The following is a 25,618-nucleotide window of genomic DNA, read 5'->3' as shown; positions in this document are numbered from 1 at the left end:
TTAATCACATACTCCTTTTCTCTCTTGATCACGCTCATCAAGTAATTGTACCGCGAAACGGAGCAACTACCAACAACGGACAAACCTTGGAAAACTTTACACAATCCACTATATCTTGCCGTTTGAGATTCTACAGCATTACCAAGCATCCGAGGGGTACACGGTAGAGGTCCCGTAACTTTGTTTCCGTTTATTGTCCACCTCATTGTTACAAGATATGGCGGTATCATCGTCTTTTGTTTCTTGTTAAGGTAACGGATCATGTGTCTACAAATCATCCCGGAATGTTCAAATTTTTTACATGTACAAGAATAACTCCCGTCGATGGAAACCTTCAAGAAAAAATTCCTTCTATTAATCTCCGGCAAGGTGGACTTTTCTACCAAATACATCTTTGAAAAATAATCTCCACAACCTTTCATGCTTTTCATAACAAAAGATTGACTTTTTTGAAGCTCTTTTTGAAATCGCTTAAACATCTCTTTTGTGTATATCTTGGAGGCATGTATCTCCATTGACGAGTTAGACAATAGTCTCCTTTCCTTGTACTCGGTGTCAAAATCGGCTTGAACCTCCCGTAAATATTGTGAGTCCAAAGCTTTTTGTGAATTCTCAATGAATTCTTTCAAACCGGTCGACGCTTTCACATACTCATCAAAAAATGAATTCATAGACTCGCTCCTTGAGGTGGTAGTCATACCGGCGGCAAAATGTTGTTTCGTGAAAGCAAAAATCCATTACCGTCTAATTGCATACATATCATTTAGCCAATTGTGATTTTCAAGATCATATTTCTCTTTCAAGTCCTCCCACCTACCTTCAAATTCCGTTGGTGACAATGACTTGTAGATACATGCATTAAAATCCGTCTTGAACTCCGAGTATTGAGTATACAAAGTAGATAGTTTCTCGGGAAACTTGCTACTAATATGCCACGTACAATATGTATGATTGGTGTTAGGCATAACCTCGGAAATGGCATTACTTAAAGCGGTGTATTGATCTGTAATAATGGTAATAGGTGGCTTGTTATCGACCGCTTCCAACCAAGTCTTCAAAACCCATCTATAAGTAGTCTCTTTCTCGTCCCTTATAAGTGCAAATCCAAACAAAATATTTTGGTAGTGGTGATTCACTCCTGTAATTGGAATAAAAGGCATGTCATACCTATTAGTCCGATATGTCGAGTCGAAAGTCACCACATCTCCAAAATTCTTGTATGCGTTAAGCGAACGAGGATCAACCCACACCAAACCCCTAACCCGGTTCTCCTCATCCACATCCACTCGGTAGAAAAAATTGCCATCACTTTATTTTTGCAAGTCTCGTAACAAAACCAATCCACACTCTGCATCACCGGAATCAAAAACCCGTCTTCGAATGTCACGTATTACATTTCGTACGTCTTGAGCAGAAAAACCAATTTTTTCAATACCACCACACGTCTCACTAAGTAAATTCATCACTTTCGGGGTCTCGATACCCGATTTGTTGAATAACTCAATCAAAGATCGGGTAAACGGATCTATGTTGCGTGATCTTTGCATGAAATTTACCTTATCCGATGTAACCATAGCATGATTGTGCTCTAGGTTGACCTTGGTTACTTCCCATTTGTTTGAGCTTACTTTGTGAGCAACACACATACGAGCACGACAACAAGTTCGAGGAATAACATCTCGAGGTCGTTTCCCTTTAGCCCTATCTTCAACTTCCAAGGGTTTTGGACCCAATCTTCCACCCTTCCGACATATATACAAACGTGACGATATACCACCATTTCTTGAATGCTTATGACTACTTCGAATAATTATCTCGAACCCTATACTTCGACCATAACCTCGATAAAAACTTTCTGCTTCATCCAACGAATCAAACATCATACCAACACAAGGAACTACATCATTCATATTTTCAATAAAATTTTCATCATTAATTTTATCATTAATTTTATCATCATCATCGCCATTAAAAGAATCATTACTATCATCGGAATCACCGTGAACATCGTGATTCTTCCAACCGAAACCAACATCATCATCACTATGCGTTTTTCGTTTCCCCGGATCATTAACTTTATCTTCAATACTATCAACATCTATTACTTCATCATCATTAAAGATTTTAGGATAAACCCTCTTTTTTGTGTGGGGGGTAACATAATTAAAATCGTTATGATCACTAGATGAACTTGAATAATCAAATAAATAAGAAGCCATGGATATTGAATACTAACATTTTTTTTCAGAAGAATAAATTTGAGCAGAATGTTAAGAAGGAGTGAAACAGCAATGTTTCAAAAATACAGACATTTTAAGGTAGGTGTGTGCATTAAATGCACGCCCGCAATGTTTCATTGCGATGACCGCAATGAAACATTGCGGCACTGTACAAACCCCCAAGCCAACAACTGTAAATATTTGCAGTTTAAAAAAAACTTTACAACGTACCCCAGCAATGTTTCATTGCGGGGGGAAGTGTCCACCGCAATGAAACATTGCAGTTGGGATGTTTATTTTTGTTATTTTCTTTAAAATTAGAAAATTAATCAAAAAAAATTTATAAAAAATAGTTTATAGACTTATTATATTTCATTTAATATGTTAAATGTTATTTTGAAAATATAAATGTTTATAAGAGTAACTTAATTATAATATGCAACTATTTTACATAGTTTTGTGAAAATTTTGCATAATAGTTATGTCAAATGATATTTCTTGACGTGTAAGTTGTAAAGTACAAATTTTGACGATCCAACTATATGGATGTTAAAATATAATGATTATAATAAGTAAGAAAAATTATTTCTTAAATAAAATGCGGTACTTATATATAGTTTGTTACCAAAAAATGTTTAACATTTTGGGGGTTAAATTATTTTATATTTTTTTATATATAACGAAAATTTGATAAATTTTCTTTTTTTAGTTTTTCACATTTTCAAATTTTAGTATTATATTTGTTTATTAAAATTTAAAATTGATAAAATAAATTGGACAAGTACAAGAAAAATAAAACATTAAATAATTTATTTCATTCAAATATAAATGGAGTACATTCAAATATTTTTTCAAAACAAATACATAATAACATTTTATGTCGACGAGAATGATCAAACTTTAATGGTGTTGGAAGAACTGCCTTTATCACCCTTATCGTCGTCTTTCTTTTTCTTCGACTTTTCCGCCTTCGCTTTAGCTTCATTTTCTTTTTTTTTTCTTGCGCTCAAGCGCCATTTGAATACGACGGAGAGCTATTTCCATGTCTTCTTCTCCTTCGGACCCGTTGTAAGCCACACCATCTATAATTACCTTATTATTGTCAAAATCGTAGTAGAAAACCATTTTTCGGAAATTAGAGAAGATAATGTTGAAGAGAAAATGTAGAATGAAAATAGAGAAGAGAATGTTGAAAAAAAATGAGATGAGGCAGGACTATTTATAGGTGAAAATCTGAATTTTAAAATTCACAAAATTAAATTTGGCACAAAAAAAATTTTGCTGAAAAAATTTCATTTGACTGTTGAAATTGCCGCAATGAAGCATTGCGGCGTGTCCAAACTGCCGCATTGTTTCATTGCGGTGTGTCGGTCAAGCTTCTGCTCTATTGATCAGTCAATTTAACTGCCGTAATGTTTCATTGCGGTGTGTCGGTCAAACTTCTGCTCTATTGACCAGTCAATTCTTATTAATATTGGCACAAAAATAAGTTTTGCACAAAAAATAAGTTTGACTGTTGATAATTTTTTTAAACTAAAATAACTCAATTCACTAAAAAGTATAAAATTAATAATATTATTTTTTAAACTAAAATTATTCATACGATAATTTAAAGAAAAAGTACAGAAAAAATTAAATTGATAAATTTATTATTAAACTTGATAATATTTTAAAATATTAGTAATACTTATATTTAATGTTAACATATTTTAAAAAATTAATTACTGTTGAACATTAATATTATTTTTATACTTATATAAATAAGTTAAATATTATAATAAACTAAAGAGAGGGACAGTCTGGACATTAAAAATTGGGAGTTTAACCAACAATGAAACATTGCGGCCCAACAATGAAATAGGAATGCCCAATGTGTCCTGTGCATGGCGACATCTCGCAATGTTTCATTGCGGAAGTCAAGACCTGCATTGAAACATTGCTTTCCCTCGCAATGTTTCATTGCTGTGGGTTGGCTGGCTGTCCCCCCAACCCACGTTGGCTCATGATTATTTCCCTATAAAAATATATATGTGTGTGTGTATATATATTATATATACATATATATGTGTGTGTGTCTATATATATATATATGAAAATCCTGAATTTAATTTTTTTGTGTAAATATAAGAATATATATATATATATTATATACATATATGTGTGTATATATATAAATATATGAAAGTCCTGAATTTAATTTTTTTTTGTGTAAATATAAGAATATAACACTTAAAGTATGACATGATTAAATATAAATATTTATTCAGTTAGAGGTATAAATGGTTGCGATACACATAATCATATTTAATATATAAGTTTCTCTAGTTCATTTATTTTTAATATTTAATTCGCAAATATTTATAGTAGATTATAATATGATAAATATGGTATATGTCAGTTAACTGTGTGATTAAATATGTCAGTTAACTGTGTGATTAAAGGTGGGTGTGAAGTGGGAGAGGAGGAATGTCATAATTGGGGTGCGAAGCGAATGAGCGCTGTGCTGTTTTTCGGGGCGGGGGCGAAGAGAGACGAAGTATTCTTTACTCAAGTTTTTGACCAATTAATATAAATAAATAAATTTTATTTTAATAGTAAGATTTTGTACGATTTTCGCATATCTTTTTATCTATATATATATTTTGTCATTAAGATTAACGATGAACAATAATATTTTGTAAAAATAAATTTTATTATAATTTAAATGTACTATCACTTTTTTTTTTATAAATAACATGATTTTGTACTCAAGTTTCTCATGTATTAATATTATTTATTTTTTTATAATAATAATATTAATAATAATAAATATTATTATTACTATAATTATAATAATAATAATAATTATTATTATTAGAATTTTTAATATATATGTTTTATAGACCTGCTATTCAAATTAAATATTTTTTATTTTTTAATGAAATTTAAAATTATTACTATTACTATTAATAATGATTTTTACTTTATATTTAAAATTCACTTATTTATATTATTAATTTGATAATTAATAATTTATGTATTTTCGTCTTTAGAAATTAACTTACGTTAAAAATAAGTACAATTTTATTTTTTCTAGACAAAAAAATTGAATCATTAACTAAAAGATAAATTTCATATGAATATTAGGTTTTTAATTTTTGAAGCAAATAAAAAGGAAAAGACATGACTGCCACATGCCAAATAGAAAAACAAATTCAGGATAATATAATATTTTTATTGTTTTGCTCTGATAATTTAGAACGTGTTTTGAAAATATAACATCTCTAACTAAATTGTTATATATATACACATGTACGTACATACGTACATGTGTTTGTATGGATATATGTATGTATGTATATATGAATACATGCATGCATGCATGTATTTATATAATAATTAGTTATATATATATTAAATATGCAATAATTAATCGATATTAGTAAGTCACTTATGGGATAATTTATGTATTATATGATGCATGCATGCATCTCTATAATAATTAGTTATAAATAAATATATATACTAAGTATGCAACAACTAATTGATATTAATAAGTCAATTATGTATTATATGAATTTTTATGCAAGGGTTATCATTTAAATTTTTTATACTAATTTTTTTAATAGAGTATGTAAATTTTATGAAGAAATTATTTTTAATGACTAGAATATTAATGATGTTTTAATTGAGGTAATAAAAATTATATGAATGAATCAGTATATTATATAATAATGAATGAGCATTAATGGTTAAAACAAATCATGTATGGATATTAATTACTGTATTTATGATTAAATTTGCTCAGCGAACCCCCCTTATTGCTGTATTAGATATATAATAGATTCGAATTTACATAAAATATATAACATATTTATATGATTTACCGAGATAGCATGATAGCAAACTTGTTTTCTAAAAACTCAACTCGATTATTGTGAAGATAGTTTAATTTTTTAACGAGATAATCCTTCCTTTCTTTCTAATCATTTACGTTTCTGAAAGAGTATTCGATCGCATTTTAAGATGCGTCAAAAGTGTAATTATATAAGTTATTTATAATTTTTTTTTTGAATAAAAGTTAAATATTCAAATTTTAATCTAAAAAGAAATTAAAAAAATACAAAAATTTAATTTATATACATCTTAAAATACGAGCTCGTTAATTTAACTCGTTTCCGCTGACATATACTAAATGGATAAAGGAGCTGTCCCGGCTCTGTGCGCAAACAATTTGTCTTCCTGTTGAGTTCACCAATAACCTTATATATCCACGTCAAACAAAGACATGAAATTATAAATATATTAACGGGCTCCTGACAAACGATTATTGTTATTCATATTTTTATATCATCTTTTGATAAATTGAAACTTTTTAAAAAGGATAAAATTTTCAATATGAAATTTATTTCACAAAAATAATAACAGATAAATAAGACTAACAATCATCCATCCGAAATCTGAGTCTGGATTCGAATCTGAATCCAAAGCCGAACCGAACCCGAGTTTGTATAATAATACAGACATGTCGTATGCAGTGTTAAGGATATGTGTAGACTCCAACCAGGACTCACCAACCAAAACTTCACCAACCACCACCTTCCCCACCAATTTTCTTACCCTTTTTAATCAACAATTTTTTTACACACATATAAATACCTTTCCCCACATTATTCAATTTCAAATTGCATCACCACCTGCAATATAAATACACAATTACACTGTCTTGACATCTTCACATTGTTGCTTGGCATGCGTTGCGCTTGTTTCAAGAAATCAAACTAGAAAAATGGGAAGTCTTGGTGTATTAAAATACACAACAACAGTGTGTGCTCCATTGATGAGCTCGAGTGTTGAAGAAATGGTGAGTGATATGTTTAAGGCTAAAGCTCAAGGTGCTGATGTTGTTGAGCTGAGGTTGGATTGTTTGAAAGTCTTCGATTTTCGTCGTGATCTTCGTTTGATTCTTAGTAACAGGCCATTACCCGTTATCGTTGTCTACAGGTACGTCATGGATTAGTTGTATCTCCCTCGTTACGTTTACGGGACGTCAACCGTTCAAATATTATCCTCGTTTTCTTTACGGGATGTCAACCGTTCAAACATCGTCAAGTACAATACGAATGTGTCAGTTTGTTTAACTGGAATATATAAATTTTCTATTTATGCGGATTCGGCATCCATAAAATATTTATAAATATTTATTCGAGCCGGCGACGGAACCTGTTTCCGTCTGCTGACTCATAATATTATTAATTTTTAAGTTATCTGAAAGTTCCGATAATTAAAGTTGTGGCTGCGCCTATAAACAGGAATTTCAACGTAATATTTTGATGATGATAGAGAAGTTTATACCACACATATTGTTTGTGGGTAATGTATGTTGACAAAAAACATGTATTAGATTATTAGTTACATTTATCTTCAATTTTAGTTAGTAGGAAAAAAATTAAATTGAAATGACAAAAAAATTTGTAATTGCTTAAAAGATTAAATTACTAGTTTTTAATCTTGATTTCTAATTATCGTCGAAAAAGAATTGAGTTTCTTATTTAAATCTTGGTTTTGTTATTGCATTTTAAGATGGTGTTTTAATTGAATGAATAGGGTCTGGTGTAGTTGTATTGTTGGACTTTAGGTAGTGGTTAAATATTAGGTAAGAAGTATATTAGAGTAAGTTTATTCTCTAATCTCGACATTAGATTTTGAGTATTAAAAAATTGAATTGCTGATTATTTGTTTGATGAGGGATTATAGTTAGTGCAATATAAGGAATTGAAAAACAGAAGTTGCATTACGGAACTGATTCTAAGGTAGTTTGACTTAGCATTGTCAATTTGTCATATAATCCTGTTTTTTTAGTTGGTGAAAAGGTGATCAATGCAGGATATGGTTTTCTTAATATAATTTTTTTAGTCTCGAGATTGTATAATTTCAGGCCAAAATCTGAAGGCGGTGAATATGAAGGAGATGAAAACACACGGGTAGAAGTCCTTCGTTCAGCTAAAGAACTGGGAGCAGATTATATTGATATTGAGCTCAAGGTAGTAGTGGCATATGGCTTATACGAATGTTTATACTTTCTAGAACAGCTGCAATTTACTAATTTGGAACACATTGTATCGATCATAAGAGCCTAACCAGAGTCTGCATTTCTACTTTGATGCAATCTGCACATGTAGAGAATCTAAATTTTGTATTATTAAAAAATACATAGTTAAGGAAGAAGCCACCAGCAGTAGCAACCAAGGCGTTGGCTTTGTCTCCTTTTTCTGGGTAGCAATCATTTCGAATAGCATGTCTACGGGAACTGCTGAAATTTAAGATTGATGCCAAATAAAATGGCATTGATGTATAAAGTTGTTACACAATGAAAGCAACTTCATGATATTTGCGTACTTGAATATTGTTGTTCTTGGTATTAATAAGTATCTGTATATTACATTATTCAGGTAGCCTTTGATATTATGGAGGAACAAAAATTCAGTCGAAGTGGCAGAAGCAAAATAATTGTATCTTGTTTCCTGGATACATTGACTTCTGCAAAAGAAGATTTGAGCCAGCTTGTTGCACACATCCAGTCTACTGGAGCTGATATCATCAAACTTGTTTCCAACACAAGTAGTATTACAGAGTTAACAAGGATCTTTCATTTGCTTTCGCATTCTCAGGTATGTAAAATGTTTAATGTTTGTGTTGCCTAATGTATTAACAAATACAGATTTGTGATATAAAGACGCCAGAAGTACAAAACTATTGCATGTATACCATACCACACATGGACATATGCCTACATATATTCATATAACAAATATCTTCATATTATTTATATATTTCACATTATTATGACTCTGGGTATTAGTATCATAGGCTTGCAATGTATTAAATTGTCATGCTCAACTTGCAGGTTCCGCTGATTGCATACTCAACAGGGGAAAGGGGTCTTATAAGTCAGTTACTGGGGCCAAAATTTGGTAGTCTTTTTGTCTACGGATCTCTTGCTGGATATCCAGTTCTGGGTCTTCCTACTCTAGACAGCCTTAGACAAGCTTATGGAGTTGAGCATATTGATGCAGACACCAAAATTTTTGGGCTTATCTCGAAACCAGTAAGCCATAGCAAAGGCCCTATTTTACATAACCCTACCTTCAGACATGTAGGCTACAATGGGGTTTATGTCCCAATGCTTGTGGATGATCTTAATGATTTTTTTACGGTCTATTCGAGTCCTGACTTTGCTGGTTACAGGTATGTTCTCCCTTCAACTGCATTATATTTCTTGTTAAATACTGGGTATTTCTTTTCTTCATTATCTTATCCGTTACCATAATCAGTTGTAATTTGGAACATGTTATTTGAAAAATAAGATTTATGTTTATAACTAAGGCTTATCAATTAGTGTCCCAAACACTGGCAGGAAAAGATAATAATTATATGGTAATCTTTAGAAGGGAAGCCTCAAACCTGAACCACTATAATTTAGCTTTCGGTTTTTTGTTTATTCAATAAAGTAGCATGGATAATCCTTGGTTCATCTTACAGATCTATGTCATATATAACAATTAACTCTATATCCTTGTAAATATTATCCAGTTAAATTCTAATGTATTCAATATTGATTATGACATTGCGTTGTTTGAATTTTAGTGTTGGAATTCCATACAAGGAAGCAGTCATTGGGTGCTGTGATGAAGTTCATCCACTTGCTCAGGTTGACCATATGTTTACTGGATTTTAAAGTTCATGTCTGTAGACTTCTGTGTTTTTCATTGTTATGTATTTTCCCTTAAAATTTGTTTCCTCTGTATGAAGTCGTGCTTGTAACCCTGTGTGTCGCATTATTAATCTAATAATCACTTCTTGCATGATATATCAGTCTATAGGTGCTGTCAATACAATTGTACGAAGGTCTAGTGACGGGAAGCTAATTGGTTACAATACAGATTGTGAAGCTTCTATAACTGCAATTGAGGAAGGTGCTGAGGCTGACAATAATGTTTCTCTAATAAAAGTTGCATTTGTTGTTGTCCAAATTATTTATATCTTAAATTAAGTACGATGTTTTGGTGAGATATAAACATCATAGACAAACCTAACTTCATTATTTGTTTAGTTTTAGAATTTTTGTGAAAATTTGGATAAGGTTTTAAAGAATCTAGCATGCTTGTCGTACTACGAAGGTTTTGCAAGTTTATATTTCTGATTCATATATAAAGGGGGCCATCTATCACAATCCATCTATATATTCTGGGGGAAAAACAATAACATACAAAACTTAAAATCCTAATTTACAGATTAAACCACCAATAAGGCCATAACATATTTAATGATTATTCTATTCTCTAAGTTTCAGCCATGCATAACCTCTTCAGTATGTTTGTTTTGGTACTGGATTAGACTGTAAATTGGAGAACTTAGATGTAAATAACTTCATCATCTTTTGCAACTTGTTCTAATTTCTTACCTTATTTTTCATGCATGTAAATTATAACACTTCTCTACATTTTCCAGCTCTAGGATGTGTTAATGGAGAAGCTTCATTTCCATCCCCAATCAGCGGGAAACAATTTGTGGTGGTTGGTGCTGGAGGTGCTGGAAGAGCATTGGCGTTCGGTGCCAAAACCAGGGGAGCAAGGGTCACCATTTTTGATATTGATTTTGGTACGTATGCAGAGTTGCCTACTTTAAAAATGTGACAAAAGTTTAATATGTTAGTTTTTCTCTCTTTGTTCCCTGAGTAATGGTTTATTTCTGGTTCACAAGATTGACAATCAATTGAGCCCAAACATGGCAGTAGACCACTAAAATGCCACTTATATAACTTGTATTTTAATTGTTAGTCAATCCTCATATTCTCCGGCTTTAGTTCATGAAGCATTGGACAAAGCCATCAGAATCTTCTCTCTAACCTTTAAACTTTTATCTAAACAGATAGGGCGAAGTCTCTTGCACAAGCGGTTTGCGGAGAAGCTCGGCCATATGAGGATTTGCCCAACTTTCAACCAGAAAAAGGAGCAATCCTTGCAAATGCAACGCCTTTAGGAATGCATCCAAGAACAGATCGAATTCCAGTGGCTCAGGTTTCTTATTCGTTTGACTTACTAAAGAGCTAAATTCTGGTTACAGGAGCATAAAACCTAGCTCTATTTTCAGGGTACTTTAAAGGATTACAGGCTAGTCTTCGATGCTGTTTACACACCTAGAAAAACCACGCTTTTAAGAGATGCAGAAAATGCTGGAGCACTTATTGTCAGTGGAGTTGAAATGTTCCTTAGGCAAGCCATTGGCCAATTCAATCTTTTCACAGGAAGCAAAGGTACGTTGCTTTTGTTATTATAAGCTGTCCAACTATTAAATGGCTGCTCGAAATGTATGTTCAACCACTAAATGGCCTAGCAAGAGAGAAATCTGGAAGCCATGAAAATAAGGATTGGTAGATTAGGGATAAGAGAGAGAAAGCACCCACATTTTTCAACACATTGTTTACCATGAAAGAGTTAAAAAGGAGGTTGACTGTCACTTAAAGATTGTTGAGAGACTAAAAGCATATGAAAAATACAGACGCCGACCACAGTAAACCAATAAAGTGCCTTTTATAAGTATGAAAACCAAAACTTAACTAATAACTGCTCCGATTTTAAATGTGGCGCAATTTAGCTGCTGAAACTCGTTAATATAGTAAAATTTTATGTATCATATGTAGGCAAATAACACCATAGAAATGTTTTCGAGGCATTCTGAATATTTTCAAAATTTCAAATTGAGACTAATTCATCCATAAAATTTGGTGCATTCTTGTATTTTATTTTATTTGGATTTGTGTTGTGGTTGCTTGCCTTTCCATTTTATGTGACGCGGTTGCTTGAGGGAAAAATTATAAAAGGTAAATGAAGTTAGTAGGTGTTGAGAGAATGTGTTGTATGTTGGACTTTGACATTTCCAGTGTGTTCTGGCATTATAGTGAAGTTTATAAGTTTCATTCATAGTGAGGTTCCTGAGAATGCATTCTCCAAGATATGGTCTTCAACTCTTTCATACAAAAATCCCGAAGATTTGATATGCAAGATATAATTAATTTGTGTGGTTGTGTTTAAGTAATCGGTCGCTCTAAAAGCTTAAGGTGGTAGAGGAATGCCCCAACAGAACTCTTTAACACTCCCCATCAATCGTGCGATACTTTTCGCTATGATTGACAACGACAGACAACCAATATCGATAACAAATATTTAGATTAAATAAATGGGGTGAGAGAACTCGAACCCGAGTACCTCCCTAAACTGAACTCTGATACCATGTTAAGTAATCGGTCGCTTTAAAACTAGAGGATGGCCCCAACAGATCTTATACTCGATAACAGTGTCGACTTAGAAACGAGATAGTTACATTTCATTGTTGATTGCTGCACAAATATTTCTTCAACAAGCCTGAGGCATTCATCTAACATGTGTTGTTCAACTCTTTTCTGCAGCACCAGAAGATTTCATGCGTGCAATTGTGATGGAGAAGTTCTGACAACAACATTGCAGCAATCATTGGATTTTACCATTATTGATTTAATTGATTGAAAAGTTCTGATTTATATTATATGTAGATAATTTGCCGCTTGAAAGTCCTGTGCAATAGTCCCTAAGGGACCATTGCAGACTTTGTATCCGCAATTATATTTGTAAAGGACAGATGTACAGAACTTATATGTGAATTTGTTCTGAAAATTAAGTTTACAGCTATTGATTCTTAAAGAATAATTTTTTGAGAAATTTGATGGCCATTATTTCAAATGGTTTGATTTAATTGTGTTTATAAATTATAAAGAAAAATGCTAGAGGTACAAAATGAGTTAACAAAATAGTTACAAATGCTATGTGTCACATGTTTGTTGGCTAAATATAAATGGACTCCTACATTTATATTAATAGCACTAATTAAATTATTTTTTTGTGCCACATCACCCATGTCATAACAATTTTTTGTAACTTTTGTTGTGCCAGTAACATTATTCAATCAATTATAAAAGGAACGGTTATATATGATGACTATTTGATAATAATTTTGATATATATATATATGTTTTGATATAAAATAACTTTAGTTAATAATTAATTTAAAACAATTTACACAATTCATCATAAGTTAGGGAATAGCTTATTATATACTTAAAATTTTAATAATTATAAAAAATCATAAATATGAAAATTAACAATTATAACAATGTTAAATTAATATAAAAATATATAGATCTTCGTATTTGGAAGATGGGGAGAAGTGTAATTAGGTGGAAAAGTGTATACACTAGCTTAAACGAATTGAAAAGCGAAATAAACGAAAAAGGTATTAAATCGATTAAACGCGTGTAAATTAGATTTGAATATGAAAAATAATGGTCAACCGTCTCCGAAACGAAAAGTAGAAAAGCAACGACTTGTAAATCTCGAAGTAGGCAGGAGGAGGGAGGGAGCTTATTGTTGTTGTTAGCAGATTGTTGAAATGGGCGTTCAGTGGGTTCTTGTTTGCCATGGTTTAATCACTCTTTTGGTTGTCGTCTCTTTTCTCTGCGGCCGTTGGCCTATTTTCGACGGTACTTTCATTCATCGCATCCATGTCTTCCTCACTTTCGGCGCTTACGACTATTTCCAGTACATCTCTCTCTCTCTCTCTCTCTCTCTCTCTCTCTCTCCCCCTCTCTCTCTCTCTCTCTCCCCCCTCTCTCTCCCCCTCTCTCTCTCTCCCTCTCTCCCTTCCCTCTCTCTCTCTCCCTTCCCTCTCTCTCTCTCTCTCCCTCTCTCTCTCTCCCTCTCTCTCTCTCCCTCTCTCCCTTCCCTCTCTCTCTCCCTCTCTCCCTTCCCTCTCTCTCTCTCCCTTCCCCCCCCCTCTCTCTCTCTCTCCCTTCCCTCTCTCTCTCTCTCCCCTCTCTACTCTCTCACTCTCTCTCTCTCTAATACTGTTTGTTTGTTTGTTTGTTGCAGGCGTTTTGTTACTTATGTATTTGGTACAAAAGGCACCAATGCCATTCTCTCAATCGAGTACTATTGTTGTGATCGACCTAATCCTATCTTACAGGTCTCCTCACTCTCTCTCTCAATTTTTTTTATTATACAGTTCTTACTTCTTATTAATCTTTCATTTCTCCGATTTAAACGCCTAAATGTTCAGTCACTTGCAAGGCGTAATGTTGCCACTACAATTGAGCATAGCAATTCGAATATCATATATTACTCAGATATTAGTACATGTACTTATTGAAAATAGTCTGAGAATGAGAGTAAGTTTGTTTCCCTCGAGTTTGTGATGCAGGCTATGTATCTAGCAATTATCGGAGTTACTTATTACTTTATTGTGTCGTCATCCTTTAACTATATTCCCGGGCATTATATTAGTGGAATTCACAGGTATCACCCTATTTAATTAGCCTCACGCTTTCTGTCATTTGCCTTTAGATGTCACTCTAAAGTTACTCTTGGTCATTTATTATCGTTGCAGGTACATAAGCGTGGCCGCAGTTGGTGTGGGTATTTTACTCTTTTTATTGACTAGTTTCTCTGATCCTGGAACTGTAAATAATGAGAATTTTACTCGTTATATGTCTGTGTATCCCTATGACAACACCATCTATATAGAGAAAGAATGTTCAACTTGCAAATTTCCAAAGTGAGTTTCATTTTGTTTAGCATGGTGCACTTGATATACTATTTCCACTATATGCTGATAGGTTTACTCACTTGCTTATGTAGACCTGCTAGGTCCAAGCACTGCAGTATATGTGATCGTTGTGTTGCCCGATTTGATCATCATTGTGGATGGATGGTTAGCTATATATTTTGAATTATTTTTTGACTTGTTATATCCCTCTATTTTGTTTCTTTGAATATGTAGCATTGCCCACTCTTCACTAATATTTCCTTTTAATTTTACATTTAATGTCTCTCTTTTTTGCAGAACAATTGCATTGGAGAGAGAAACACCCGATATTTTGTGGCTTTTCTTATCTGGTTAGTTATTTAACAAACAATAGCTTTCAACTCACAACCCAAAATTTATGTTATTTTTTTTCCAAAATTATTGCCTTCAGCATTTTTTTGCTCTTATTTTGGCGTAGCAGAAGTGTTGAATTGTCGATCAACGTCGCACAATTCTAGTTCAGCAATATAGAATAAACAAGAACATTGACAAGATTTTGTATTTTTTCTTCTTAGTAGTATCAATCAATCAGCAGTACAATAAGTGCTTACACCTATTTAAACAATCCTACAATAGTTAACTGTTTAAAGACACTAGGCAAACCCCTATAGGTTGATTTATTTCAAATAAGTAATAATAATTACTTATACTAACTGCTAGTAACCACCAGGGGTGATTTCTCACCTGAATCAGTTTTTAATAACCACTCATAACTGACCAATAACTGAGTGAAAGTTATTATGAATTGATCTGCTGAGAAAGTTATGACTTCACTGAGTGCTGTACTACATCATCCTCCCTGTCTTTTAAAAGACTTGTCCACAAGTCAATTGAAGGCAGCAGACTTTCCATATCTCCATGATACTCGTAAAGGTCTTTGACGTTAAAACTTTTGGAAATGCCTAATTCTTCAGGAAGATCAACTACATATGCATTGTCATTGATTTTTTTGAGCACACGAACCGGCCCAATCTTTTTAGCTTTAAGTTTATTGTAGGTTCCTGCTGGAAATCTTTCTCTTCGTAGATGCACCATGACAAGATCTCCTTCCTCAAATGATTTAAACCTACGATGTTTATCAGCCGCCTCTTTGTACTTTGCATTGGCCTTTTCCAAATTCAGTTTAACCTCTTCATGAAGTTTTGCAATCTTCTCAATCATATGATCTGCAGCTATACTCTTTCCGGGGAGTTTTGGTAAAGGTACCAAGTCAACTACATGTTGAGGTATGCTGGTATACACAATTTGAAAAGGAGATCTTTTTGTAGATCGATTAATGGAATTGTTATAAGTGAATTCTGCTTGAGCAAGCGCCAAATCCCATTGTTTTGGTCTATCTCCCGAAATACACCTTAAAAGATTACCCAAACTTCGATTTACAACCTCTGTTTGTCCGTCAGTTTGAGGGTGGCAAGTTGTGCTGAATTTGAGACTAGTGTCGAACCTTTTCCATAAAGTCTGCCAGAAGTGACTTAAAAACTTGCTGTCTCGATCAGAAACAATGGACTTTGGAATACCATGTAAGCGAACAACTTCTTTAAAGAATAAGTGTGCAATATGAGAAGCATCTAAAGTCTTTTTGCAGGGTATGAAATGGGCCATTTTAGAAAATCTATCAACCACTACATAGATTGAGTCCATACCTCGTTGAGTCCTAGGAAGACCAAGCACAAAATCCATGGAAATATCAACCCAGGGTGTGTCCGGAACAGGAAGAGGTGTATACAATCCAGTGTTGTTTGAACTTCCTTTTGCCGTTTGACAAGTGTAGCATCTTTGAACAAAACGATTCATGTCCCTTTTTACTTGAGGCCAATAATAACGCTCCTCAACTAAAACAATACTTTTGTCTCTTCCCATGTGTCCACTAAGACCACTTCCATGAAGTTCTCTAATGATATGCTCACGAAGAGAACTTCTCGGAATGCATAATTTATTCCCTTTGAATAGAAAACCTTCTTCAAGATGAAAATCAGCAACTTTCAATCCAGATTTAGTAATTTTAACCCATGTTTCGCCAAAATCTTCATCTTCAGCATATAGATCTTTCAAATAATCAAACCCAATGACTTCTGCTTTCATTGAAATCAGTAAAGAAGCCCTACGGCTGAGTGCATCAGCCACTTTATTTTGCTGGCCAGATTTGTGCTTGACAGTGAAAGTAAATCGTTCAATGTAGTCAATCCATCTTTGGTGCATTCTGTTAGAGTTAGTATTGCTTTTGATATTTCTCAAGGCTTGATGATCAGTAAAGAGTACAAACTCTTGATGAATCAAGTAGTACTCCCAATGTTTAAGTGACTGATATATCGCATACAACTCTAACTCATAAGTTGTCCATTTCTTCCGCGCATCACTAAGTTTTTCGCTGTAGTAAGCAACTGGTCGTCCATCTTGAGACAACACTGCCCCAATACCAACAAGGGAAGCATCACAATCAACCTGAAATAATTTCTCAAAGTTCGGTAAAGCAAGAACAGGGGCTACTGTTAGCTTTTCTTTGAGCAGTTTAAAACTTTTCTCAGCTGCATCCGTCCACACAAAGTGTTTTCCTTTCATGCAATCTGTTAGTGGTGCTGCAATAGTACTAAAGTTACGAACAAAACGCCTATAAAATGTAGCAAGTCCATTAAAACTTCGGACTTCACTAATACTCTGTGGTCCAGGCCATTCTTTAATAGCTTTAACCTTGTCTTCATCAACATGAATACCATTAGAAGACACCACATAGCCAAGAAAGACCAGGTTGTCCGTAAGAAAGCTACATTTTTTTAGGTTCACATATAAAGAATTCTCACGCAGCACACTAAAAACTTCCCACAGATGGTATAAATGATCTTCTACGCTACGACTATAAATCAGGATATCGTCGAAGTACACAACCACAAATCGGCTAATAAAAGGTTTCAATACCTGATTCATAACTCGCATGAAAGTGCTAGGAGCATTTGATAGACCAAATGGCATTACCAGCCATTCATATAAGCCGTCTTTAGTTTTAAATGCAGTCTTCCATTCATCACCCGGCCGAATACGAATCTGATGATACCCGCTTTTCAAATCAATCTTCGAGAAAATTTTGGAACCTTCCAAGTCATCCAACATATCATCTAACCTTGGTATTGGGAACCGATATCGAACAGTGAGTTTGTTGATTGCACGACTATCAATACACATCCGCCAACTCCCATCTTTTTTTGGAGTTAGTAAAGCCGGAACTGCACATGGACTCATACTAGGTCGTATTAGGCCCTTGGATAGCAAATCCTCAACCTGATCTTGAAGAATTGCATGTTCTTTTGGACTCATTCTGTAGTGAGGCATGTTTGGCAAGCTAGCACCTGGTACTAAATCAATGCCATGCTGAATATTTCGCATAGGAGGAAGAATACTTGGCAACTCATCCGGCACTAAATCTTTGAACTCGTTCAGTATAGGTTGCACCTGAGAAGGAACATCAATTACAGGTTTGTTGTTTCCTTTGATGACAAGAGCATAAATTTCTCCCGTCTCCTTTGAGTCTTCAAGTATGTTGCTAGAGATCAAAAAATTATGCCCATCTTTTGGAGGAAATATAGATTCTGATGACCTTCCTAATGGAGCCAATACTATGCGTACCCCATCTTTGTAGAAGCTAATAGTATTATCTCTTCCCATATGAACAGAATTGACATCATATTGCCACGGTCTTCCCAACAACATATGGCATGCATCCATGTCCACAACATCAAACCAAACTTCATCTTTATAACGATTACCAATACTGAAAGCAATATTACATCTACAAGTTACCCTTGTTTCTCCAACCTCTTTGATCCACCCGATTGAATATGGTGTAGGATGTCTCTCTACAGGCAATTGCAACTTATCAACCATCACTTTTGAAACAATATTCTCGCTGCTTCCGCCATCAATGATTAAATCACAAACTCTTTCATTAACCGTACACCTTGTCCGGAATATGTTGTTACGTTGAGTTTGTTGTTCATTATGTGGAGTGTAAAGTAACCTCTGAATGACAAAAGAAACTCCTTCATCAGGTTGAACTACCTCTTCTTCTTGTTCTAATCCCACATCATCGGTCTCATATTCTTCTTCATGAGTAGTTAAGGTTACTGGGCTTCTTTGAGGGCAACGATTTGATTTATGTCCAGGCTGTCCGCACCTATAACATTTATCACTTGTAGATGGAGCATAAGGGTTGGCAGACGTGGTATTATATTTTGAACCAGTTGTGGTAATTGCAGATTTTGATTGTGAAATTCGGTTAGGATAATTAGATTGAGTGCTAATCGATTGTGCAGATGTTTTTCCAGATTTTTGTTGGTGAGTTGCACGGTAATCAATAGCAGGCTCAAGTGTAGGCTGAATTGTAGGCTGAATTGAGGAATTCGAAATTTTTCCACCAAAATTGCGGTTTTGAGGCTTCTCAGTCATTGTTTCAGCCCTCAAGGCAAGGCGCACTGCATCTCCCAAGGTATGGGCATTTTGTAAAGCAATTTTGTCTTGAATGTTGTACTTCAACCCACTTATAAATCTTGCCGCTTGTTGCGAATCTGATTCAGCAAGGTCATTACGTGAAGCCAGCCTGTAGAACTCTGTTGTGTAATCATCAACTGAACGGTATCCCTGCAACATACTTCACTTGTTTTTCCTCTGGAATTTCCATGAATTCAAAGAACTTTTCTACTTCTGACAACCAGTCAAGGAAATCTTCCATGTGAAGTTGACCATTGAAAGAAGGCAAGTCCATTTTAACCTTGAAATCATTCCCTTTTTCTCGGTTATAACCATCTCGTTGAAAATTGTTCCTCCATTGGTTATTTCTCAAATTTTCTGCCATGTTTTCCAGTTCTTCATCACTTGAATCTCCACTATGCATCACATTCTGCCTATTTCCCGTCCTAACAACTGTTTCCCCATTGTTTCGCTGGTTTTGCAAACGATTTTCCCTACGAAAGCCATGAATTCCACCCTGAAACGCAGGTTGAGTGGTTGTCTTCGTAAGGTTGGTTAAACCCGCTACTAAGGTCTCAATTTGGCGCTGGGTTTGCGTTTGAGACTCTACGAGCCGCTCAACCATGTCGAGGGTTCTTCGAACAACGTCAGAATCATCCCTCTCACCCCCATTACCACCATCGATAGCCATCAGACCAGGAGAAAACAAGGCTCTGATACCACTTGGCGTAGCAGAAGTGTTGAATTGTCGATCAACGTCGCAGAATTCTAGTTCAGCAATATAGAATAAACAAGAACATTGACAAGATTTTGTATTTTTTCTTCTTAGTAGTATCAATCAATCAGCAGTACAATAAGTGCTTACACCTATTTAAACAATCCTACAATAGTTAACTGTTTAAAGACACTAGGCAAACCCCTATAGGTTGATTTATTTCAAATAAGTAATAATAATTACTTATACTAACTGCTAGTAACCACCAGGGGTGATTTCTCACCTGAATCAGTTTTTAATAACCACTCATAACTGACCAATAACTGAGTGAAAGTTATTATGAATTGATCTGCTGAGAAAGTTATGACTTCACTGAGTGCTGTACTACATCATATTTGCACTGCATAACTTAAGAACGAGCTTATTGTCCTCATCTTGGAAAACTCACAATTTTTTGATTCTGCAGTTTGGTCTTTTACCAAGTGCCAAAATACTTTAACCATGCGTAGAAGTACATGGACCACATCCTTTTTTACTATATGAATAATCTTTTCTTCAGTATACTGTAGGCACTTCATTCTATGCGTTTATGGAGCAGTAGCCATTGCATTGATTCTTGCAGGGCAACTGAAAGAAGTACAAGTTATATATATTCTTACCGGTAAAGTCATGTATTTTCACTTAGCAAAAAGAAAAAGTTATGTATTTTCTCATTGCCTAAGATGTGCTTTTCTTGTTCACTTGAAATTTAGACACAAATCTTACTTCAGTTCACCCATATTTTAGAGGTATAGGTGATTATGTTTGTGTGCACATTCTTGTACAAATACAGTATTTGAAAGAACACGATAGAGTTAGTTTAAGTTAATTTCCCAATTTTTTCTGTATGTTTCAGAACTTAAGTTGTTTCAATGAAATTAAAACTCTGGAAGTACAGTGTTCATTTGCCCCTTGTTTGATATGATTCTTAACTGTTTTTTTTCAATGTTTTGATATCAGAATTTTATGGAATTGAAAATAATTTTAGCAGTTTGGCTCCGCACGTAGTTCAAGTAAGTGGACTCTCTTCACCTTTCTTACAATTTAATTTCTCATTTTCTTTCTTAGTTTGTATAGTTGAGTGGGATCCCATCTTGTTCAACCCACTGCACGAGGACGAAGACGACTTACCATATATGCATACATTATCAATGTTTTTCTGTGGCTAAATTTAGAGAAATTATCTTCTAAATTTAGTTTGATGCAAATTACTTCAATAAGTTTTTTTAAAAAAAATTGTGTTTTTGTTTCATTTGAAGCACTTTTATTTTCATCTTCAGTGAACTAGATAAAAAAACAAAAACTAACAATGAGACGCAGACTTAGAACCACAGCTTTTCTTTTGATTTATGAAAAGTAAATAAAATGGTATAAGAAGTAAAATACTCTCCAATAATATTGGTAGTGGGTTAGTAGTGTACAAGGGTGTACGTCAAGACTCAAGACGTCAAGATGTTATGAACTGGTTAAGAAATACTAATTCAATTGCAAGATGTAAAGAGTAAAGGATTGAATGGATGTAATCTTTTAAACACTGAATTGAAATAACGATAAAATTAGGGTTACAGGTTGCCCCAATTCGAGGTGAGGCGGCCTCCAAAATAAAATACGACTTCACAGATCAATATCTGTATACCCTCATTAAACCTATCTTTTTCTATTTATAGCTCCCCTTCCACTACTTCTATTTTTTCCCTTTATTTTAATTTCCTTCCGTTGGTTTATTCTTCATTTTTTCATTTTCCCATTGGCTTTGACCCTTGTGAGTTCCTTGCACAAGATTTACTTAAATTCAAATTTCACTAGGGTCTTAGTTCAGAATACCGACTTGACGTTATCTTTGTCAATTTATTCACTTTTCATGCCTTTTCACTATTGTTAATGCGTAAAAAGGCCACCATTTGGTTGATGCCCTGGGTAGTAATTAGCTGTGATATTTGACCTTTTTTTTAAATTCTCGATAGTAAGGGTTCCAACTTCCAACTATAAACTCTGCTTTCATTATTGTTGCTTCTATATATATATAATTCTCTTGTATTAATACCCATTCAAGTAATCTATACATATGTCTTTGTGCTAATCTTGAATTTGTGTTCTAATATTTTGTCTTGTAACAGTGGTTGTTGGGATCATATAACACGCAGATACTGATTATGGTCTTTTTGGCCATAGTTTCTCTGCTGCTTGCTGGTTTCTTTGGATATCATGCACATCTCTGCCTTACCAACACCACAACAAATGAGGTTTGTTCGTTTTGCTCACCAGTTTGTTTAAATTTGGACTCTGTGAAATCTTTATCTTCCTCTGTATAATTATGGTTCAAAAAAGAATAATCCATGGAATTAGGGGATAATTAAAAAAAAATTACATTGGTGTTCAGAATTATTACAATGTTGAAGCTTGTTATGCAACCAAAACACTAATAGAAACTTAAATGGGCTCATTGAATTTTCTTGACGCTTAAAATTGCATTGAATCATCATTTTTCATCGCCAAAACTGTTCAGGAAGTACGGAATGGTACAAAACTTCATCCTTTTGCAAATTTGTGACGATTAATATATTTAAGAACTTATGTAGCATGGTGGTTCCAAATTTTCATCTATTAAATTCTAATGTGAGTGCAATTCTAGCAAGGGTGTAGAGATTATGAACCACAGATATGAATGTAAATATAACTGGTAGCTCTGGTGATCCAGTTATCCAATTTTAAACAAAGGTCATTTCAAGAACGTGGGCAGTAGTAGACTTGTACGCCACACTAGAAGTACCTAACAATGCAATACGTATGAAACTATGGATAATTATAATAGTCAGTTAGGGTAATACTTATCTAGTATAGTTTGGATAATAGATTGTTTGCAATAATATTTTGTTTTAATTATATTGTAATTGTGTTTTCCATAATTAGGGTGATAAAATTTGTAGTTATCTTTTACTTAAAGTAGGGAATAAGTTTTTAGAGATTGAGTTTAGTAATGGTTATTTAACTTATCCTCTTGTTTTATTTTAAATCACTGAAGTGTAACTATTAATTTTGAAGAGTTTGGCCTTATCTATTTTTCGGTTAATTTCAATTTATATGAATGATGATTTATCCATTAACACTATTTACCATATCAGTTCTCTTATCCGCATCACAGCCTCTAATTAGTACCTCAGAAAGGGAACAAATTCTGCTGTAGGTTTTTATAGATCATATGCCTAGATGATTTGTCAGAAGGAAATCATGATCTCTATTGGTTCTAGGTGAATCCAACTTAAGGTTCATACTAAAGTTGTAGGTTTTTCAAGATGGTAAACAATTATTTCTGAAAACGACCTCTGTGAATTGGTTTTATTCGATAATAACCTCAAAAAGGACTTAAGATACATATAAACATCAGAAGCTATAGGCAAAGGCTAATCACGTAGTCTTACAATCCTCCAGAGAACATACTCGGAGGTAGATATGCTGCAGTGGATGAGCGTCTTTATCATTTCTTGACAGCCAAACATGTCAAATTAAACTCTGATCTCTTCTGTTTCTTGGTAAATCCAATTTAAGATCCATACTAACATCTCTAGGCTTTCTAGCTGATAACCATTATTTTTCTTGGAAACCTACTACCTGTTTATGTGCTGTTTCTTGATAATAAGCAGTGAAGATTAGCTGTATTGTCAAGGTTTTTCTGAAGTCCTCAAAAAATGCTTAAGAACATATAACCGTCAGAAATTAATCTTGTATCTCACAGTCCATTAAAAAAGATATTGGGAGCCTAAAACTCTCTTTGGGAGGGTTAGTTTTGCTGCAGTAAAAAAACTTACTCATATTTCTTACTCAGTTGCATAAAAATAAAATCTTATCTCTTTAAGTTCTAGGTGAAACCAAATTAAAGCCTGACTATATCCAAGGCGCCTGCGAATTTGAAAGTTTATAGACAAGAAATTTGCTTGGAGTTTGTGCGTTATATCCCTGCTCGAACTATGCCAAAAGAACCAACTCAAGAAAAACACGTTTCTTTAAATTAGGTGGAAAAATGGTCTATACTCGAGAATTTTCTCTATGAAATGTGGCAGGATATTGAAAGTTTTAAAAAGTCTAGTGCATGTCTCAGCTGTGCCTAATGCATCGTCTACATCTCAGTTGTGCCTATTGCATTGTCTGCTTATTGTTTAGTCTAATGTGAACTGGAGGAGCTGTCTATTAACATCATCATATGTGATTTATATATATTATAGAATATAGATGAATTGATTGCAACTATACATGATAAATAAATCAGTTATAATATACAGTTTCATGTTGTGAGATGCAAGTTGTGGCTAATAGAGTCCAAATGCTTGAAGCTAGACCATGTGTAGAAGCAATCGAAGAGGTAGCAGAAAATGTCTTTGATGATTTTGGATAGTAAGTGGAGTACCTGAATCTCCAGTCTCCTGAATGGGATATGTCCATGTCAGGCATATAATGAGTCTCTTGAGTATGAAAATCATCGTACTATCTTAGGCATATTAGTCATGTAGAACCTTATAAAGTGTCAATATCAAAAGTTGATTATTACTAAATCGAACAGGCTATTGATTAAACGAATTAGCGGTTGAGAAATCTGTTAACAAGTTGCTTTTGTTTCCCTACATGTGTTGTGTTTTCTTAGTTTATGACACACATGGGGATGGGGGAGGGTTAAGTAAAATGTAAGTAATTTACAGAATTCTTAGAACATACTGGCGCACCTCCAACATCTATAGAAGTGACGAATCAGTTGTATGACTAATTGCTAGTTAAGTTACTCCGGAAATTCAAGGTTTTCATATTTTAGTTACTTGAATTCACAGACTTTTAAGTGGCAAGATTATTTGAGCTGGAAGAGGAAGGTCAACGAGGCAAAGGCAAGTGCGGAAGCACTTAAATCAAGTTTAGGTCAGCTGAGCCATGAACAGAAGCCTCCGCAGAGCAAATGGAAGAGTTTCTTTCGAAGATCTCCACTTAAGGATACAGAACCTGTTAAGAAGAATATCTACGACAGAGGTTATATCCATAATCTAAGTGAGATCATCTTTCCTTTGTCGTCAAGGCGGTTATTCAAACAATACAAATCAAAATCAGGCTAAGTGTAGCTTGTTGTCAATCACTCTTTTCTCTGCATCCTTGGACGGGGACAATACTACAATGATTCAACAATGTTGGGGGTAGTTGTAAATGTATAGTCCATCATTAGGATTTTACATTTTTGCTGTAGTATGATATATAGTTTTGGTTCAGATAGTTGTAAAGTAAACTTCTTTCTTAACGAAAGAAACTTAGAAGTCAGCAAACATACGATCATAACAGAGTTTTCCTTGCATGCAAGGCATCATAGATTCACATATCAAAACAACTTCATTGTCTTTTGTCAGAAATGTGATTTCACCATTTTGTTGTGAGATGTTATTTGCAAGGTATTTTAACATTGTAATTAAGGGCTTATCTCTTGTCTTCCCAGGTTTTGGGTTCGATTCTCGCTCACCCCCAAGATTTGTTAGGACAGATACTCAATTGTAAGGCATATAAG

At 33.9% G+C, this 25,618-nt stretch overlaps 3 protein-coding genes across 4 annotated transcripts; 2 read left to right on the top strand and 1 right to left on the bottom strand.

The window, feature by feature from the left end:
• Positions 1-737: 737 nt before the first annotated feature.
• Positions 738-1,160, bottom strand: LOC141666394 (protein FAR1-RELATED SEQUENCE 5-like). The gene has a single exon (XM_074472381.1). It carries the CDS (start codon positions 1,158-1,160, stop codon positions 738-740), a length of 423 nt encoding a protein of 140 aa, XP_074328482.1.
• Positions 1,161-6,763: 5,603 nt separating this feature from the next.
• Positions 6,764-12,955, top strand: LOC141668736 (bifunctional 3-dehydroquinate dehydratase/shikimate dehydrogenase, chloroplastic-like). Of its 2 annotated transcripts, none has more exons than XM_074475732.1 (10): positions 6,764-7,202; positions 8,137-8,245; positions 8,651-8,869; positions 9,106-9,446; positions 9,846-9,909; positions 10,075-10,174; positions 10,710-10,859; positions 11,130-11,278; positions 11,352-11,514; positions 12,667-12,955. In XM_074475732.1, the coding sequence occupies exons 1-10, from the start codon at positions 6,988-6,990 to the stop codon at positions 12,708-12,710; spliced, it is 1,554 nt and encodes a 517-aa protein (XP_074331833.1). In that variant the 5' UTR covers positions 6,764-6,987; the 3' UTR covers positions 12,711-12,955. The 2 variants fall into 2 exon arrangements, with proteins under 2 accessions (XP_074331833.1, XP_074331834.1); XM_074475733.1 differs by having other exon boundaries at positions 6,766-7,202; positions 8,137-8,242.
• A 594-nt stretch (positions 12,956-13,549) lies between these two features.
• LOC141668735 (putative protein S-acyltransferase 17) lies at positions 13,550-25,397 on the top strand. Its single transcript, XM_074475731.1, has 10 exons — positions 13,550-13,831; positions 14,162-14,255; positions 14,490-14,584; positions 14,676-14,843; positions 14,927-14,999; positions 15,132-15,184; positions 20,616-20,707; positions 21,046-21,098; positions 22,203-22,328; positions 24,903-25,397. The coding sequence occupies exons 1-10, from the start codon at positions 13,683-13,685 to the stop codon at positions 25,176-25,178; spliced, it is 1,179 nt and encodes a 392-aa protein (XP_074331832.1). The 5' UTR covers positions 13,550-13,682; the 3' UTR covers positions 25,179-25,397.
• The last annotated feature ends 221 nt before the right edge of the window (positions 25,398-25,618 follow it).

The sequence above is a fragment of the Apium graveolens genome, chromosome 6, assembly GCF_009905375.1.
Source record: "Apium graveolens cultivar Ventura chromosome 6, ASM990537v1, whole genome shotgun sequence".
NCBI classification, from domain to species: domain Eukaryota; kingdom Viridiplantae; phylum Streptophyta; class Magnoliopsida; order Apiales; family Apiaceae; genus Apium; species Apium graveolens.
Note: the sequence above shows the minus strand (reverse complement) of the source record. Positions and strands in the feature narration are given on the sequence as shown.

Excerpts from the sequence above, each read along its gene's own strand:
- LOC141666394 (XM_074472381.1), bottom strand. The coding sequence starts at position 1,160 with ATGCCTTTTATTCCAATTACAGGAGTGAATCACCACTACCAAAATATT.
- LOC141668736 (XM_074475732.1), top strand. The coding sequence starts at position 6,988 with ATGGGAAGTCTTGGTGTATTAAAATACACAACAACAGTGTGTGCTCCA. Across the intron at positions 8,246-8,650 it reads TTGATATTGAGCTCAAGGTA|GTAGCCTTTGATATTATGGA; the intron begins GTAGTGGCATAT and ends TACATTATTCAG. Across the intron at positions 9,910-10,074 it reads AAGTTCATCCACTTGCTCAG|TCTATAGGTGCTGTCAATAC; the intron begins GTTGACCATATG and ends ATGATATATCAG.
- LOC141668735 (XM_074475731.1), top strand. The coding sequence starts at position 13,683 with ATGGGCGTTCAGTGGGTTCTTGTTTGCCATGGTTTAATCACTCTTTTG. Across the intron at positions 15,185-20,615 it reads TTTGTGGCTTTTCTTATCTG|GCACTTCATTCTATGCGTTT; the intron begins GTTAGTTATTTA and ends AGTATACTGTAG. Across the intron at positions 20,708-21,045 it reads AGTTATATATATTCTTACCG|AATTTTATGGAATTGAAAAT; the intron begins GTAAAGTCATGT and ends TTTTGATATCAG.